This window comes from Tachyglossus aculeatus, chromosome 18 (genome assembly GCF_015852505.1).
Source record: "Tachyglossus aculeatus isolate mTacAcu1 chromosome 18, mTacAcu1.pri, whole genome shotgun sequence".
NCBI classification, from domain to species: domain Eukaryota; kingdom Metazoa; phylum Chordata; class Mammalia; order Monotremata; family Tachyglossidae; genus Tachyglossus; species Tachyglossus aculeatus.
The window spans coordinates 31,043,056-31,060,633 of NC_052083.1; the positions used below are offsets into that span (position 1 = coordinate 31,043,056).

A 17,578-nucleotide genomic window follows, 5' to 3' on the forward strand; every position below is an offset into this window, starting at 1 on the left:
GCGCCTGCGCGTTACCCCTCCCTCTCGGGGGGCGGGCCCCGCTCGGAGTCGGCGCCTGCGCACTCCCCCCCCCGGGGGCGGGGCCCGCTCGGAGTCGGGGCCAGCTCGAGTCGGCGCATGTGCGTTTACCCCCCCCCCCCCCCCGGGGGGCGGGGCGCGCTCGGAGTCGGCGCGGCCCGCTCGGAGTCGGCGCCTGCGCATTACCGCCCCTCCCGGGGGGGCGGGACCCGCTCGGAGTCGGCGCCTGCGCGTTACCCCCCCCTCCAGGGGGCGGGGCCCGTTAGGAGTCGGCGCCTGCGCGTTGCCCCTCACCCCGGGGGCGGGGCCCGCTCGGAGTCGGCGCCTGCGCGTTGCCCCCCACCCGGGGGCGGGGCCCGCTCGGAGTCGGCGCCTGCGCGTTGCCCCCCCCACCCGGGGAGCGGGGCCCGCTCGGAGTCGGCGCCTGCGCGTTGCCCCCCCCACCCGGGGATTGGGGCCCGCTCGGAGTCGGCGCATGCGCGCTGCCCCCCCCCCCCACACCTGGGGCCCGCTCGGAGTCGGCGCCTGCGCGTTATCCCTGGGGGCGGGGCCCGCTCGCAGTCGGCGCATGCGCGTTGCCCCCCACACCAGGGGGCGGGGCCCGCTCGCAGTCGGCGCCTGCGCGTTACCTCCCCTCCCGGCGGGCGGGGCCCGCTCAGACTCAGCGCCTGCGCGTTACCCCCTCCCACCCGGGGGGCGGGGCCCGCTCGGAGTCGACGCATGCGCGCTGCCCCCACACCCGGGGCCCGCTCGGAGTCGGCGCCTGCGCGTTACCCCCTCCCACCCGGGGGGCGGGGCCCGCTCGGAGTCGGCGCATGCGCACTGCCCTCTCAAGCTCCGACGTCTCAACCTGGGAGGTGTACTGAGCGCCTACTGCGCGCGCACAACGCTGTGCCGTGGGCTCGCGAGAATACAACAACGAGAATAAATACGATGGATGATGATGATGATGATGAAGGAAACACGAACTGGTGGAAAGGGCCTGGGAGACAATTCATTCAGTCCTATTGATTGAGCGCTTACTGTGTGCAGAGCACTGTACTAAGCGCTTGGGGAGTACAAGTTGGCAACATAGAGAGACAGTCCCTAACCAACAGTGGGCTCACAGTCTAGAAGACTAGAAAGTCTAGTCTAGACTGTGAGCCCAGTCTAGAAGTCTAGAAAACAAAACATATTAACAAAATAAAATAAATAGAATAAATATGTACAAATAAAATAGAGTAATAAATGCTTACAAACATATAGACAGGTGCTGTGGGAGGGGAAGGTGGTAAGGCGGGGGGAATTCGAATCCGGCCTTTGCCACTTGCTTGCTGTGTGACCTTCAGCAAGTCACTTAACTTCTCTGTGCCCGTTTCCTCAACTGTAAAACGAGGATTCAATATCTGCCCCATGCGGGACAGGGACGTGTCTTCCCTATTTAAGATGTATTCAATTCAGTCGTATTTATTGAGCGCTTACTGTGTGCAGAGCACTGTACTAAGCGCTTGGGAAGTACAAGTCGGCAACAGGTAGAGACGGTCCCTACCCAACAGCGGGCTCACAGTCTAGAAGGGGGAGACAGAGAACAAAACAAAACATTAACAAAATAAAATAAATGGAATAAGTATGTACAAATAAAATAGAGTAATAAATGCATACAAACATATATGCAGGTGCACTGGGGAGGGGAAGGAGGTAAGGCAGGGGGAGTTCGAATCCGGCCTTTGCCACTTGATTGCTGTGTGACCTTGAGCAAGTCACAACTTCTCTGTGCCTGTTTCCTCAACTGTAAAACAAAGATTCAATATCTGTTCTCCCTCCTACTCAGACTGTGAGCCCCATGCCGGAGAGGGACGTGTCTTCCCTAATTAAGATGTATTCAATTCAGTCGTATTTATTGAACGCTTACTGTGTGCAGAGCACTGTACTAAGCGCTTGGGAATACACGTTGGCAACATATAGAGACGGTCCCTACCCAACAGTGGGCTCTCAGTCTACAAGGGGGAGACAGACAACAAAACAAAATATATTGACAAAATAGAATAAATATGTACAAATAAAATAGAGTTAATAAATACGTATAAACATATGCAGGTGCTGTGGGGAGGGGAAGAAGGTAAGGCGGGGGGTTCGAATCCAGCCTTTGCCACTTGCTTGCTGTGTGACCTTGAGCAAGTCACTTAACTTCTCTGTGCCTGTTTCCTCAACTGTAAAACGAGGATTCAGTACCTGTTGTCCCTCCCACTCAGACTGTAAGCCCCATGCAGGACAGGGACGTGTCTTCCCTAATTAAGATGTATCTGCCCCGGCACTTAGAACAGTGTTTGACACACTGTAAGCACTTAAATATCATTTAAAAACAAACAAAAAAACACGCAGGCTGCAGTGTGCGCTACTTCCCTGGCTTCTCGGTGACTAAAATGTCTAGATGCGGGACAGGGACGTGTCTTCCCTAATTAAGATGTACCTACCCCAGCACTTAGAACATTATTTGACACACTGTAAGCACTTAAATATCATTTAAAAACAAACCAAAAAAATCCCAGGCTGCAGTGTGCGCCACTTCCCTGGCTTCTCGGTGACTAAAATGTCTAGATTCTGGTTGGGCACTGCCCTAAACATTGGGGCACGAGAAGCAGCGTGGCTTGGTGGCAAGAACCCGGGCTTGGGAGTCGGAGGCCATGGGTTCTAATTCCAGTTCAACCACTTGTCTGCTGTGGGACCTTGGGCAAGCCACTTAACTTCTCTGCGCCTCGGTTCCCTCATCTGTAAAATGGGGATTAAGACTGTGAGCCCCAAGTGGGACAACTTCATTACCTTGTATCTACCCCAGTGCTTAGAACAGTGCTTGGCACAAAGTAAGTGCTTAACCAATACCATTATTATTATCATCATCATCATCTCAGGAACACCACATTGACTTGTTCCTATATTAAAAGACCTAAATAAAAACAATAAAACAGGTTTGTTGAGACTGTAAACTTGCCGTGAACAGAGAACATGCCTACCAACTCCCCCCACCACTTGTGACAGTGCTCTGCACATGGAAAGCGCACAATAAATACGAGAAGCAGCGTGGCTCAGTGGAAAGAGCCCGGGCTTTGGAGTCAGAGGTCATGGGTTCGAACCCCGGCTCCACCACATGCCTGCTGTGTGACCTGGGGCAAGTCACTTAACTTCTCGGAGCCTCAGTTACCTCATCTGTAAAATGGGGATGAAGCCTCTGAGCCTCATGCGGGGCAACCTGATCGCCTTGTATCCTCCCCAGCGCTTAGAACAGTGCTTTGAACATAGTAAGTGCTTTACAAATACCATCATCATCATCATCAATAAATACCATGTGCATCTCAGTCAATGGCCATGACACTTTCTGTTGGGGCATGCAGCCCACTTGGTTTGGGATGAGGCAGGCTCATGACGTTCTGGAAACTCCCATTCGACCAGTTCAGCTGTCGGCCACCCACTGATAAAACGGTCTGGGGCCAAGCCTAGTCCCTCAAATCTGGATTCCTCCCGGCCCACCTTCCAGGCAGGGATTAGGGGTGGTCCAGTCCAGATTTCCAGGTTTTGCGATCAGAGAACGGCACTAGGGGATGTACATCCACTTAATGTGTTTAGCTGACACCCAAACAGCCCCCAGAAGGCACACTATACATGTGAATTTTTGGTAAAATGTGACTACTTCCTTTTCCGATATTGGCTTTTCGCACCAGTGACCTCTTCGGTGGCTACCTTACCCATGGCCTTGAGGGCCAAGACATTTCAGCATTATTTTTTTTTTAATAAATTAAAAAAAAACAAAAACCCACCACCACTCACAATTGAACTATTCCTAGTCACGTTGGCCTACCAGCCATGGTAGCACTCGGGCATTTTTCACTTTATCCTTTTAATTCTCTTGTGCTTATTTATTCTTTCACTCATAATAATAATAATAATAATGGCATTTATTAAGCACTTACTATGTGCAAAGCACTGTTCTAAGCGCTGGGGAAGTTACAAGGAGATCAGGTTGTCCCACGGGGGGCTCACAGTCTTCATCCCCATTTTACATATGAGGGAACTGAGGCCCAGAGAAGTGACTTGCCCAAAGTCACACAGCTGACAAGTGGCGGAGCCGGGATTCGAACCCATGACCTCGGACTCCAAAGCCCGGGCTCTTTCCACTGAGCCACGCTGCATAACTATTGTCATTTTCATCAGTTTATGTAAAGTCTTCCCTATTAGACTGTAGATTTCTCAAGGGATAGCATCTTTTCTTCTTTCTCAAGGGGGTGGTGGAGGGAGACCTTAGAAAACTCTCAACTTCCTTTTAACTTCCCAATACCTCCAGATCTTTCCAAAACACTCCCCAGTTAACGGTCGGCAGCCTTCTCTTTAAATGTGTCTTAGGGAGATGGGACAAACCTGAAAACCAGGAGTCCCCTCTAACGCTGCTCACTCACGGTTGCTCTCCTAGTTGATCCGAAGTGCTCAAATGTAAAACCTGGAACTTACTGGGCAAATCTGCCTATCAAAATGTCTAAAGGTTGCGTATCAGAGCCCTGTGGAGGGGGTTCAAGCTGTGGAGCAGAGCTGAGTTGGAACACCCCATTTGAGTAACTAAAATCAGCAAAACGACTAAAGTACAACTGCGAATGTCACACCCAAAAAGCACACATTACTTCTCTGGCAGGGAGGAAAAAGCTTTTTATTTCCCTTTCTCAGTCTCCTGAGTCCTTCCCCCTTTAACACACAGGATGGTTTGTGAGGAAGAGTTCCACTCTGGGAAAAAGCAAAGCCAACTCTGAGGGGGGGGCACCACGGTCAGGCCTCTTATCCCAAGCCGGAGAGCGGGGCCCAGTACATCAATCCGCTCATCTGCGAGCCCCATACTCTCCTGCCGTTCCCAGGAAACTCTCCAGTCCCAGGGAACTCCACAAACATCCCTGCGGCTTTGACGTTTCCCAGAGGAGTGGCAGGAGGGACTTGACGGCAGGGAGGGCCCCCGGGGCGGACCAGATTGCTCGCTACAAAGCTGAGAAGCCACCAAGTTGGCCCTCTGCCTCCCCTCTCCTGCCTAAAAAAAAGAATGCCACAACTCTCCACAGGAGCCGGCTTCTCGCTCTCACCCTCCGGTTTCTATTAGGACGTTCCAGAGGAGCATCTATCTGTATCCCTGAGCTCAAAGAAGGGATTGCGTTTGGAAAACACACTGTTTCCTGCGTGCCCAGGATGGAAGCGACCACCTCGAAGACAGTCACTCTGCTGCCAAACCTGCCCGCCCGTCCACCCTCCCCGTCTCTACCTCCCCTTCACCCCGGCTTTCGTACACAGATTAGCCACTATGAGGGCCAGGTAGATTCAGTGAATACCACTGCATGAATCACTTCTTCCGCCGTAGGAACAGAGCACAACTCTGAGGCTACATGCACATTTCCTCCTCCTCCTCTGCGTCCTCGTCCCCAGGCCGCAAGCCGCCCGGTTCGGGCGCTTCTAACTCTTCGTCGTTGGGCCGCTTCACCCCCCGCTGCTGAGAAACCGCCAAGGCGTATTTGATATTGTAGCGGTTCCAGTCACAACTGTTGAGGCAGACATAATTTTGACCCGCGTTAGCCATGCAACCCAACGGAGGTACCGATCCCTCTCCAAAATGGGTTTTCTTTTTTAACGCCCAGCTGACTTTTACCTAAAATTGAATTCAGGAGATCGACCTGCACGGACCTCAGCTGCCCAGATGACTCTGGCTAGTTCGAATAATCAGGAAAGTTTCAAGTAACCGCATTAAACCGGATGAGCGCCCACCCCAGTCGCCCAAGCAAAACGGATTTCGGCTATGCAAACTGTCAGTTAACCCCAGGCCTCTGAAGTATTGGACTTCACCAAAATGGGAGCCAGGTAATACGTACAGTTTAGAAATATCATCAAAGTGCCGCTGAATGCTCTTCTGAAGGAACTGAACAGTAGGTAACAACTTCCCTGCCCTGAAAAAGAAATTTAACCCCAATTTAATATAAGCCCATTTATTCCTGGACGAGAGAGAGAGAGGAGGTGGGATGAACAGCCAAAAGTCACCACCACCACCGGCTTCAAATGTCCACTTTGAGCTCTGCTGCGTAACCCACTCCTAGAAATCCGGAGAAGCCCACCCTCTGGGAGCCTGCTCAATTACAGCCCAAAGCTGTTCTTCCCCGGGGACAAACCCGCGCCCAATTCTCACTCACCTGGTTTTCAGCTTGGGCCCGTGCAGCATCAATATCCGCTCTGACCAGGTCAGGTAGAATTCCAGGTGATGCGACACCTCAAAGGCGGAGGCTAAAAACTCAAGGACTTTGTCCACATACAAATCGGGGAGCGATGAGCACACCACCTCAACTGCAAGAGAAGGGAGGAAAAAAAGCGTCCGGTGAGGCTGGGAAAGCTGGACGTTGGAAGAGAGCCCTGCACTATCCCCCCGTATTAAGAGTTTACAATCCATCTCATCAAAATCGATCCATCAGTAAGATTTACCGAGCCTTCCTGTATGAAGACTGCTGAACTAAGTGCTTGTAAAAAAGTAACGGGACCGTCTCTCTGTTAGAATTCCCAGTGGGCAAGAGACATGTCGCTTCTTTCAATATTTCACAAATCACCCAGTACAGTGCCCCGCACCAAGTGGGCACCTAATACGAGTCCCACCTCTTCCTCCTCCTCGAACTTACTATTTAGCGGGGAATGAGCAACGTGGGCACATTCCACTCACACTGAAAACCTTTCCAGGGACTGGCTCCAGGTCTCTGGGTCTGAGGGCCCCCTTTCTCTCCAGAGTTGTGTATGAGGGGAGACAGGCTCTTGCACACCAGGACAGCATTTCTAGGCGGGAAGCAAATCCCAGAACAACTGTCCTGAATGCAGGAAGGGATGCGGGCCGGGAGCCTGGCCTAGCTGTCATTCGTTCTCTGCTTACCAACGGCCAAAACGGCGACACAGAGAAACGTAAGAGGTGACAATGCCCTGTGAGCTGCAGCACAGTGCCTGGCACACGGTAAGTGCTTAATACCACGGGGGAATAAAAGCCGCTGGCCCCGTCCAGGGAGCTGAGTCGTTAACACGGATTCCATCACTGGTGCCCAGCTGGTTGGCGTGCTGGAGGCTGTCCCCCCTAGCCTCTGGCTGGTCCTCGCTGGGCATGAGGGGCTCCCCAAAGCCTCAGGATGGCCAGTTCTCCACCCGACCCAACCACGGGTGCCAGGTCCCTCCCGGGGCTCTGGGGAGGGTGAGAAAAGGCCAGCACGTCCCTGGCTCCGCACAACACCCCTTTCCCCCCGACTCTGTCAATCCCTGCCTGAAGGTGCAGGAAGGGCCCAGACGGTCCCCTGCTGAAAAACACTCAGAGCCGCCAGCAGGTCCTTGCGGGCGTGAAGCCACAGCCTCCGGGCTTACTTTCGTTCCTGGGCACCGCCTCCATCACCTCCTGGATCAGCTTCTGCTCGTTCAGCCGGAAGGCCATCAGAATCGCCTTGGTGAACTCTTTCTGGCGCACCGCGATCCGCACGTTCCTGGGGGTGATGTCGAAATCCAGCAGGAAGGGGTCGAAGACCAGCCCGGAGTCCAGGGAGAAGATGAGAAGGCCCTCGGTGGAGGTGGCCGCCCAGCACCGCCCTAGGGGAGGACCGAGGAAAGGGGAGATGGTGGGCGGAGAGGACCCCCAACGCCGACGGCACGTCTGATCTCTGATCTCCATCGACCCAGGGGAAGTAGGTGCTCAGTCCACAGCCTGCTCGCGGTAGGCCCGGGGTGGGAGGTGTTTGAGCGGGGCCGGAGGAGGGGAACTGAACGCTTGCAAAGCCCGGGGTCCCCCTGGCAGCTGAATATGAGGGGAGCCCCGGGGATTGGCTCGAACTCCACTGACATCCACCATTAGAGTACACAATTCTCCAGCAGCTGGACTGCAGCTTCTGTTCCTGAGGGATGACCAGGAACCTCTGAAAGCCCTCTATCTCTTTGCTTGTCTTTGCTTTAGACTGTGAGCCCACTGTTGGGTAGGGACTGTCTCTATATGTTGCCAACTTGTACTTCCCAAGCGCTTAGTACAGTGCTCTGCACACAGTAAGCGCCCAACAAATACGATTGACTGATTGATTGAGAAGGGCAGGGAAAGGGCAGGGCTCGCTAGGAGCAGGCCAGGGTCTGGGACAAGCAAAGTTTTCAACCAGTTTATGGGCAGCCAGGCGACCCAGCCCCTTTCCTCGGGCCGAGAAAACACCTTTCCACACCTACCAGTGGGAGAGAAGTGGAGGCAGGTCACTCTGATCTCGGGCTTAAAGTGTCGAGAACTCATGTCACCTGCAGACAAACAGAAACGGCCCGTCACCCAACCGTGGCACCAGCGATCGGATCTGGGGTCCTGACGTTGTTCCGCGGGGCCGGCAACTTGCCGCCCAAAACTTCAGGAGGAAGAGGGTGACGGGGAGAGGAGAGGTGGGGGCTTCCTCCGTCCGGCCTGGGCTCAACCAAGCCGCCCCTCTGGAACGGAAGCGCCGGGACGGCAAGGAAGAGGCTCCTCGGCCGCATCCGAGGCCACCCCCTGGTCCAGGTGGGTCTGAAGGACATCTCAGTCCCTAGATGTCTTGTTAATGTTGTTCTATTGTACTCTCCCAAGTGATCAGTACAGTGCTCTGTACACAGTAAACGCTCAATAAATGCCACTGATTGACAAGATGCCAGGTCCCCAAGGCTGAGCTCGTCTCAAACACACCCTCCTCTTCCTGCCCCTCATCCTCTTCCTCCTCGCCCACCCCAGTCCGATAGACTGCTGTCAAACCTGGATTCTGCTAGGGGCCCGCTGATGTTTCCAAGCAAAAAACCCCCTGAGACACATAGGACAGAAACTAAATTCTTACTACAGAGGTGCCCACATCCAAACTATCGTTTTCTGGGCAACCAAATGGTGTCTGTCAAGCACAGCTGATTATCCCGAATGCTCTCTCCACAACTGCAGAAAGGAAATGCACTCCCAAGCAAAAGAGGCAGATCAGAAATGAAGGAAATCATTCTCCTGCCCTAAATGACCCATGTGTCCCAATCTTTAAAGGCTCTAGTACTCCAGCAATGGGATAAGAATAAGAGTACTCAGGACTTTAACTTGATTTTACCTCATTATGTCCATCCCACATCCCACCGAGGACTGGAAAGGCAGGTACTCTCACTCCCATCTTAAAGGTGGGGAAACAGAGGCAGGCAGAGGTTAAGTGACCTACCCAAGGTCTCCTGCCTCCCAGCCAGGGGCAGCCTTCCTGGGACTCCTACACTGGGAGCCCTTGGGGTTGCTGGCTCAGTCCGGAATTTGGGGAAAAGGAAGTCCACCTTCAGCTCAGGTTCCTCCATCTGGCTGGATTCCCTGGACGGCGGCTTCTCCCTGCCCGGCTCACGAGCGCCAACCGGAGCGGAACCCAAATGGACGGGATCCATGTGCCCCACTGATTCTCCATGCCAGCTGCCAACAGCCAGCACCCAACAGAGCACAGCAGAGCAGCCTCTTAGCTCCATCCATCATCGATCGTATTTATTGAGCGCTTACTGTGTGCAGAGCACTGTACTAAGCACTTGGGAAGCGGGGCTCCCATTGACTGATGCCCCAAGAAGGGGCTCTAGCTAATCCTAGAACCCCGAACCACCTTCGGTCATCCCGCAGGGGTTGCGACCCCCAGTTACCTCTTTTGACCCCGGGCAGTGGCACGGCCACCCCATCTTCCACTCCGGCATCTTGGTCTATCAGTGCCAAGCTGCCAAATTCGGTCATTTTCCGGCGATCCAAGTACTCCTGAAAGACGAGAAAAAGCAAGGTGTCTCTTCTGGACTGTGAACCCGTTGTTGGGTAGGGACTGTCTCTATATGTTGCCAACTTGTACTTCCCCAGCACTTAGTACAGTGCTCTGCACACAGTAAGCGCTCAATAAATACGACTGAATGAAAGAATCCCAGGAGCGAGACACATGCAGGATGATCAAATGGATCTCACCTGCTCCACTTCCTGCAAACAATGCCTGGATAGTCCAACAATAATCTGCCCTTTAGTCATTCATTCATTCAGTCGTATTTATTGAGGCAACATATAGAGACAGTCCCACCCCAACAGGCTCACAGTCTAGAGGGGGGAGACAGACAACAAAACAAAACATGTGGACAGGTGTCAAGTCATCAGAATAAATAGAAATAAAGCTAGATGCACATCATTACCAAAATAAATAGAATAGTAAATATGTACATTGTTTAATATTCCTAACTTCCTACTTAAGCCCCTGAACAAAACACTCTGGAAGGACAAAGAAAAGTTGAAAACAAATGAGCTGGAACCCATGGGGAGATGCTTCAGGGTCGGGGTCACCAGAAGCAGCAGCATTGCCAGGGGTCCGGTCACCGATGCCATTTGCTAGGAGATTTGTAGGGTGGAACAGAGAGTGGGGGGCACGACATAAATCTAGACTTCCAGCTCCTGCGGCTTTTCGGTAATAATGCTGGCAAAATGGCACTTGTTGAGCGTGATGCCCTGTACTAAGTGCCTGGGAAAGTCCAAGGCACAGTCCCTGCCCTCGAGGAGAAAACAGTCTCCGGTCACCATAGAGACGGTTTGGTATCGTTTGAAAACTCAGCATAGCACGGTAGCCAATATGAAAAACAACCCAGCCACTTTTCTCGAGGGCCACAGGTGCGGCTTCTGATTGCTCCCGCTCTCAATTCGCCACCTCCGTGCTTTGGGGGCTCACCCGCCGGACCCAGAGGCAATTTAAGGTTTCCCGGTGAAAGCGGGACGGAGCGATTCTCCAGCCCCAGGGGCCAATGGAGAGAGCGCACATCTCACTCACCTCCATCGCGTCCAGGGAGAGATTGCAGGAGATTTCGAACTTCTTCATGAGAATCTGTTCTTTGATGTTGTAAAAACAAACGAACTTGGACAAGCCCCCGGCCAGGATGGACTGGCCATCCGCTGAGTAACACAGAGTGGTGAAAGACCTGAATTGGGGGAACGGGGAAGAAGAGGGGGGAAAAAACCCCAAGTTACGCGGGTGACATCTCCATATTCGTGAGCTGTCAACCCACCCCAATCAATCAATCGTATTTATTGAGCGCTTACTGTGTGCAGAGCACTGTACTAAGCGCTTGGGAAGTCCAAGTTGGCAACATATAGAGACAGTCCCTACCCAACAGTGGGCTCACAGTCTAAAAGGGAGAGACAGAGAACAAAACCAAACATACTAACAAAATAAAATAAATAGAATAGATATGTACACCTTTTCCTCTGACCAAAGACCCGGGGATGCAGAAGTCCGCCGCTATAGCATGGTCTTTCAGAAAACAGTCACTGAAGCATATTGGGTTGGAACAAATGCTTGCTGTGTGACCTTGGGCAGGTCACTTGATTTCTGTGCCTCAGTTCTCCTGTTCTCCCCCCCAATTAGACTGTGAGCTCCACGTGGGACACGGACTGCGTCCAGCCGAATTAACTTGTATCTACCCCAGCTTTTGCAAGAGCGTCTGACCCAAAGTAAGCGCTTATCAAATTCATTCATTCATTCAATCGTATTTATTGAGCGCTTACTGTGTGCAGAGCACTGTACTAAGTGCTTGGGAAGTACAAGTTGGCAACGTATAGAGACAGTCCCTACCCAACAGTGGGCTCACAGTCTAGAAGGGGGAGACAGACAACAGAACAAAACATATCATCATCATCAATCGTATTTATTGAGCGCTTACTATGTGCAGAGCACTGTACTAAGCGCTTGGGAAGTACAAATTGGCAACATATAGAGACAGTCCCTACCCAACGGTGGGCTCACAGTCTAAAAGGGGGAGACAGAGAACAAACCAAACATACTAACAAAATAAAATAAATAGAATAGATATGTACAAATAAAATAGAGTAATAAATACGTACAAACATATATACATCTATACAGGTGCTGTGGGGAAGGGAATGAGGTAAGATGGGGGGGATGGAGAGAGGGACGAGGGGGAGAGGAAGGAAGGGGCTCAGTCTGGGAAGGCCTCCTGGAGGAGGTGAGCTCTCAGCAGGGCCTTGAAGGGACATATTAACATAATATGTTAATATGGACATATTAACACAATAAAATAAATAGTAAATATGTACAAGTAAAATAAATTCATTCATTCATTCAATCAACTGTATTTATTGAGCGCTTACTGTGTGCAGAGCACTGGACTAAGCGCTTGGGAAGTACAAATATGAAAAAAAACAAAACAAAAGCAGAAAGAGGTGAGTTGGGTGAGCTCACCAGGCAGAGCGGGGACTTGTGACTCTCCTCTTGGGGTAGCCCATCAACCCCCCGGGGTGGTCAGGCAGGCTTTAATTCCCTGTGTTTCCCACAGACGACTCCGTCTACACTCCAGGCCTTTCTGGGCCCCGGTCACCTCCCCGCTCTGGGACCCTGCCCCCCGGCCCCAGCACCCGGCGCCTCCACCTACTTTCCCTTGGCTGAGTGCTTGGCCGTAATCTTGTCCAATTCCTTGCGGCCCACTTTCAGGTCATGCCTGCCTTCGATGGAGCCACTCTGCACGGCGTTCTCGTGGTCCCAGAAAGTGATCTGGGCGTTCAGGGTGGCCACGGCCAGCTCAAGCCCATCCGGGCGGAAAGTCACAGCGAGGGCTGCAGAGGAGAACAAAGCGCATACGTGTACACGCGTGCGTACGTGCCACCCAGAAAACCCCACAAGGAAGCCACTACACGAGGGGTGGCCGATACCCAGATTCCGCTGCCCGGCTCTTCAATCTCCTCCAAGCTGGCTGAAACCCGATAACCTAGTTTAGGGGTTTTCCTAATCGTAGTGGGTTTTCAAGATGGCTCCAATGTACCATATCATCATCATCAATCGTATTTATTGAGCGCTTACTATGTGCAGAGCACTGTACCAAGCGCTTGGGAAGTACAAATTGGCAACATATAGAGACAGTCTCTACCCAACCGCAGGCTGTTTCCATTTTGGCCAGCTATAACGTGCAGAGAGGGGCAGATAGGCTCCACTGAGGAGGATGGCCAATTTTTGGGGTCGCCAGCTGGTAGGAGGGGTTTGCGGGGTGGGGTCGGGAGCAGGCCGGAGGCACTGGTCTACCCCACTGCCCCCTGAGAAGGGGCAATCCGGGCAGTTTACTGAGCCCCTCCATGCCTCCCTGCGCAGCCCTTTTACAGGTTTCAGAGAATGACCTACGTCTATGGATGACCTTCGCTCTGAATCAGCCCGGGGACATCAATCACGCACACTAATTTCCCAATCCTTTTGTGTCTATTTTTTGTATTTAGCATTGCCGGTTTCTTTGACGTTGTTTTTGTGTTTTTATCATCTACTCCCCTGCCTCGGTACCCACTTTCTAAATCGTGAAACCTCTGGGCTGATTCTCGTTCCCAGCGCCTAGTACAGTAACAATAATACTAATAATGGCATTTATCAAGCACTGTTCTAAGCGCTGGGGAAGATTACAGGGTGATCAGGTTGTCCCACGGGGGGCTCACAGTCTTCGTCCCCCGTTTTACAGATGAGGTAACGGAGGCTCAGAGAAGTTAAATGACTTGACCAAGGTCACACGGCAGACATGTGGTGGAGCCGGGATTCGAACCTATGACCTCTGACTCCAAAGCCCGAGCTCTTTCCACTGAGCCACGCTGCTTCACAGTACAGGGCTGTGCTTAAGAGATACCCTGCCCACTCCTGCTGTGAAAGCAGGCGTTCTCTCGCCAGCAGCGAGCCCCACGACGCTCACCGTCCGAGGCCACGGTGAGCGTCTCTCTGGTTCTCCAGCTATCGAGCATGTCCCACAGCCGGACGGTCTTGTCCCAGGAAGCGCTGGCAAGGACGCACTTCATCGGGTTGAAGCAGAGGCCGCTGATGGGGCCTTCGTGCCCTGATAAGACCTAGTGAGTTGAGCAGATAATTAAAAGGAAGCAGAATTCAACCTCTACACTTATCCTGAGTCAATCAATCGTATTTATTGAGCGCTTACTGTGTGCAGAGCACTGTACTAAGCGCTTGGGAAGTACAAGTTGGCAACATATAGAGACAGTCCCTACCCAACAGTGGGCTCACAGTCTAGAAGGGGGAGACGGAGAACAAAACCGAACATATTATCAAAATAAACAGAATAGATACGCACAAGTAAAATAAATAGAGTAATAAATATGTACAAACATATATACAGGTGCTGTGGGGAAGGGAAGGAGGTAAGATGGGGGGGATGGAGAGGTGGGTGAGGGGGAGAGGAAGGAGGGGGCTCAGTCTGGATGCTAAATTCACTTCCTTTCTGGCTGTGGGCGTGTCCTTCTGGATATTTCGATTTAGGTAACAATTCTGCTTAAGCTGCCCAGGAAGTCAAGTATCTTCCAACACAAACACTCAAACGAACACCTCGTCTTCCCCACTTTTGGCCTCTTAGGCAGCACTGGGGCCTGATGCCATCGATTAGCAGTGGTGGAGATCAGTCATCTGGGTGGCTGATAGCATTAATGTCTGTCCCACTATGTACAGTGTCCGGCACATCGTAAGAGCTTAACAGATACCATTATTATTATGATGATCTACAGAACAGGTGGAGGCCCGCAACCTGAATTCTCCTGTCTCTACGCTTCTTTGTATCCTGGAGGAGCACAGTGGCCTAATGGACAGAGCACAGGCCTGGGACTCAGCAGAACCTGTGAGTTCTCAAGCCACTTGCCCGCTGGGTGACTTCGGGTGAGTCTTCTTCACTTCTCAGTGCCTTAGTTACCTCATCTGTAAGATGGGGATGATGACTGTGAACCCCACATGGGACAGGGACTGTGTCCAATCTGATTAGCCTGTATCCACCCCAGTGCTCAGTACAGTGCTTGGCACTAAGTAAGTGTTTATCAGATACTGTTTAAAGCACTGTTGGAAATGCTAAGGAAGGTGTCCCCGGGACAGGCTAAGAGGATGCCTCACCTGAGAGCAAAGCCCCTTCTCGTTTCTTGCAGGGGGGGGTCTAATTAGGTCCCGCCCACACCATGGCCACGGCCTCAGCTGAACCCCAAGAAGACGTGTCCAGGTCTAGCTGGGACCAGGAAGTGGTCGGGGAGGTGCCCTCTCCCACCCAGAGCCCCGGAACCGCACCAGACCAGGGCACCCCCGGGCCAACGGCTCCTGACATCCCGAGCGGCCGGGCCCCGGCCGAACCAGCCCCCTCGGCAGGCCCGTCACACCAGCGGTTTAGCTTCTTACGTCTAGGAGCCTCCCTGTCTGCATGGACCACAGGAAGATTTCGAAGGAGTCCTGGGACCCGGCCGCCACGATTTCACCGCTCGAGTCCACGGCCACGCAGGAGAACTGGGCCGGGCGTGGAGACGTGAACGTGCGGAAGTTCCGGTACCTGTTGGGGAGTCAGGCGGGGACGGTCACCCCATTTCCAGATGCCGGTCCGGACCCACCCCCGACCCTCTGACAGACGCTTGGCCCGCGCCAGGTATCCCAGACACCCAGTTCACGCCTGTGCATTCCTGGGACAGAACCGGGACACTCTAAACATCCCCTCCTCTGTCGCCAGCGTGGACCGAGAGGTGAGAAGAAAGGCACTTTGTGCGGCCAAGGGGAGAATTTCAAGTCCTCGGGAGGCCCACAACCGCCCGGAGAACTTACCTGTGAAGGTCAAAGGCTCGGACGGTCCCGTCGAGCGAGGAGCTGACGATGACGAAGCCCGACGACGTGAAGGTCACGGCGGTGACCCCGCTGGTGTGCTCCGTGAACGTGACAAAGCAGAACCCGCTCGAGGTGTTCCAAATCTTCACCTGGAACACAGAAAGGGTTTTAAGGAAGGCTGTGGGTGAAGAGCCCATCACCCACATAGACCCCTTCCCCTTGAAGCCCCCCTCCCGCCCCCACCACTTCACAGCATCCTTACAACATTCCTGTGGGACGTCACCTCTGGACGCAAAATACACCCACGCAATGGAACACCATGGCTACCTGGGTGAAGAAACCCCACACAACCTGCCTCAATAGGTCCCTCACTGCCAGTCCGAAATTTTGAGCACCATTCCCACCGCTTTTTTAAAAAAATCATACTCTTTCGGGGGGCAACTTCAAAGTGAATTAAGGTTTTTTTTAAAATCACAGGTAGTCACTTCATTTTTTTTTTTTGAAAAGCCAGACTAGACAACCCCACTCTTGACAGTATCCTTATGAGAAAGCACTGAAATACTAGAATCATGGTTAAGTGGAGAGACAGCATGGGCCTGAGGTTAGAAGGACCTGGGTTCTACTCTTGAATCTGCCAATTGCTTGCTGTGTGACCACAGCAAGTCATTTAAACTTCTCTGTGCGGGGATATCTGTTCTCCCTCCTACATAGACTGTGAGCCCTATGCGGAAAAAGGACTGTGTCCAACATAATTAACTGGTACCTAACCCAGCACTTAGAACAGTGTGTGACAGATAGTCATGCAAAAAAGTAGTGTCTTTGGACAATCAATCAACAGTATTTACTGAGCTCTTAATCTGGGCAGAGCCCTGTACTGAGCGCTTCAGAGAATCCAGGAAAGCTAGTGGCCCTGATGTCTGCCCCCAAGGAGCTTACAGGTCATTCCAGGGGTGAGAACAATCAGAAAACAAATGATTATCTTCGCCACCTCCAGTGGGAATGCATCCCAAAAGCCTGTGTGGGCTCTGTCATATGTGAGGAGAAAAACAACCCAAAAGCCAGTGGCCCAATTTGAGACTGGACGGTTCCCGGGGGCCAAGCGGGGCAGCTCAGCTGCATCCCCAGGCCGCACAAACAAGCAGCTCGTGCCGGGGTCACCCTCCGTCGGCCCCTTCCGAGGAGGAAGAGCCTGGGACAGGCGGGAGAACTGACTTCTAGTCCTAGTTCCGCCACTTGCCGGCTGTGTGACCTTGGGTAAGTCACCTAGCTTCCCCGGGTCTCAGTTTCCCCATCAGCAGGATGGGGATAAAACACCTGTTTTCCCTCCCCATTAGAAAGTGAACCCCGTGTAGGGAAGGGACTGTGTCCCATCTGATGATCGTGAGTTTAGCACGGGGCTCAAGAAACATCACTGCCAGCAGGAGGCTTTTTTTTGGTGGGGGGAGAGGGGGTTTGTTAATCAATCAATCAATCGTATTTATTGAGTGCTTACTGTGTGCACAGCACTGTACTAAGCGCTTGGGAAGTACAAGTTGGCAACATATAGAGACAGTCCCTACCCAACAGTGGGCTCACTGTCTAAAAGGGGGAGACGGAGAACAAAACCAAACATACTAACAAAATAAAATAAATAGAATAGATACGTACAAGTAAAATAAATAAATGAATAAATAAGTGCTTAGTTTACTTATTTAGTTAAGTGGTTAGTACATGCCAGGCACTGGGGTAAATACAAGCTACTGAGGTTAGACAGCCCAAACCCCACAAGGGACTCTCAGTCTTAATCCCCATTTTACGGATGAAGTATCTGAGGCACAGAAGTAGCTTACCCAAGGTCACACAGCAGATAAGCGGTGGGGCCGGGATTAGAACCCAGGCCCTTCTGATTCCCGGGGCCGTGCTCTGTCCACGAGGCCTCACTGCTTTTACACACGACGAAGGAAGCGCCGGGGACCCCCGCCCCA

General features: G+C 52.6%; 1 protein-coding gene across 1 annotated transcript in view; it reads right to left on the reverse strand.

The window, feature by feature from the left end:
- Positions 1-4,664: 4,664 nt before the first annotated feature.
- The window catches only part of PWP2 (PWP2 small subunit processome component), a 28,491-nt gene continuing 15,577 nt past the window's right edge, over positions 4,665-17,578 (reverse strand). Inside the window, exons 11-21 of the mRNA XM_038760600.1 lie at positions 15,615-15,763; positions 15,201-15,348; positions 13,732-13,882; positions 12,442-12,622; positions 10,824-10,971; positions 9,673-9,781; positions 8,239-8,304; positions 7,402-7,620; positions 6,204-6,354; positions 5,889-5,963; positions 4,665-5,561 (exon numbers count right to left, since the gene is read on the reverse strand). Coding sequence (XP_038616528.1) covers positions 5,405-5,561; positions 5,889-5,963; positions 6,204-6,354; positions 7,402-7,620; positions 8,239-8,304; positions 9,673-9,781; positions 10,824-10,971; positions 12,442-12,622; positions 13,732-13,882; positions 15,201-15,348; positions 15,615-15,763 — 1,554 coding nt within the window. The 3' untranslated portion in view covers positions 4,665-5,404. The remainder of the gene's footprint in view (positions 5,562-5,888; positions 5,964-6,203; positions 6,355-7,401; positions 7,621-8,238; positions 8,305-9,672; positions 9,782-10,823; positions 10,972-12,441; positions 12,623-13,731; positions 13,883-15,200; positions 15,349-15,614; positions 15,764-17,578) is intronic.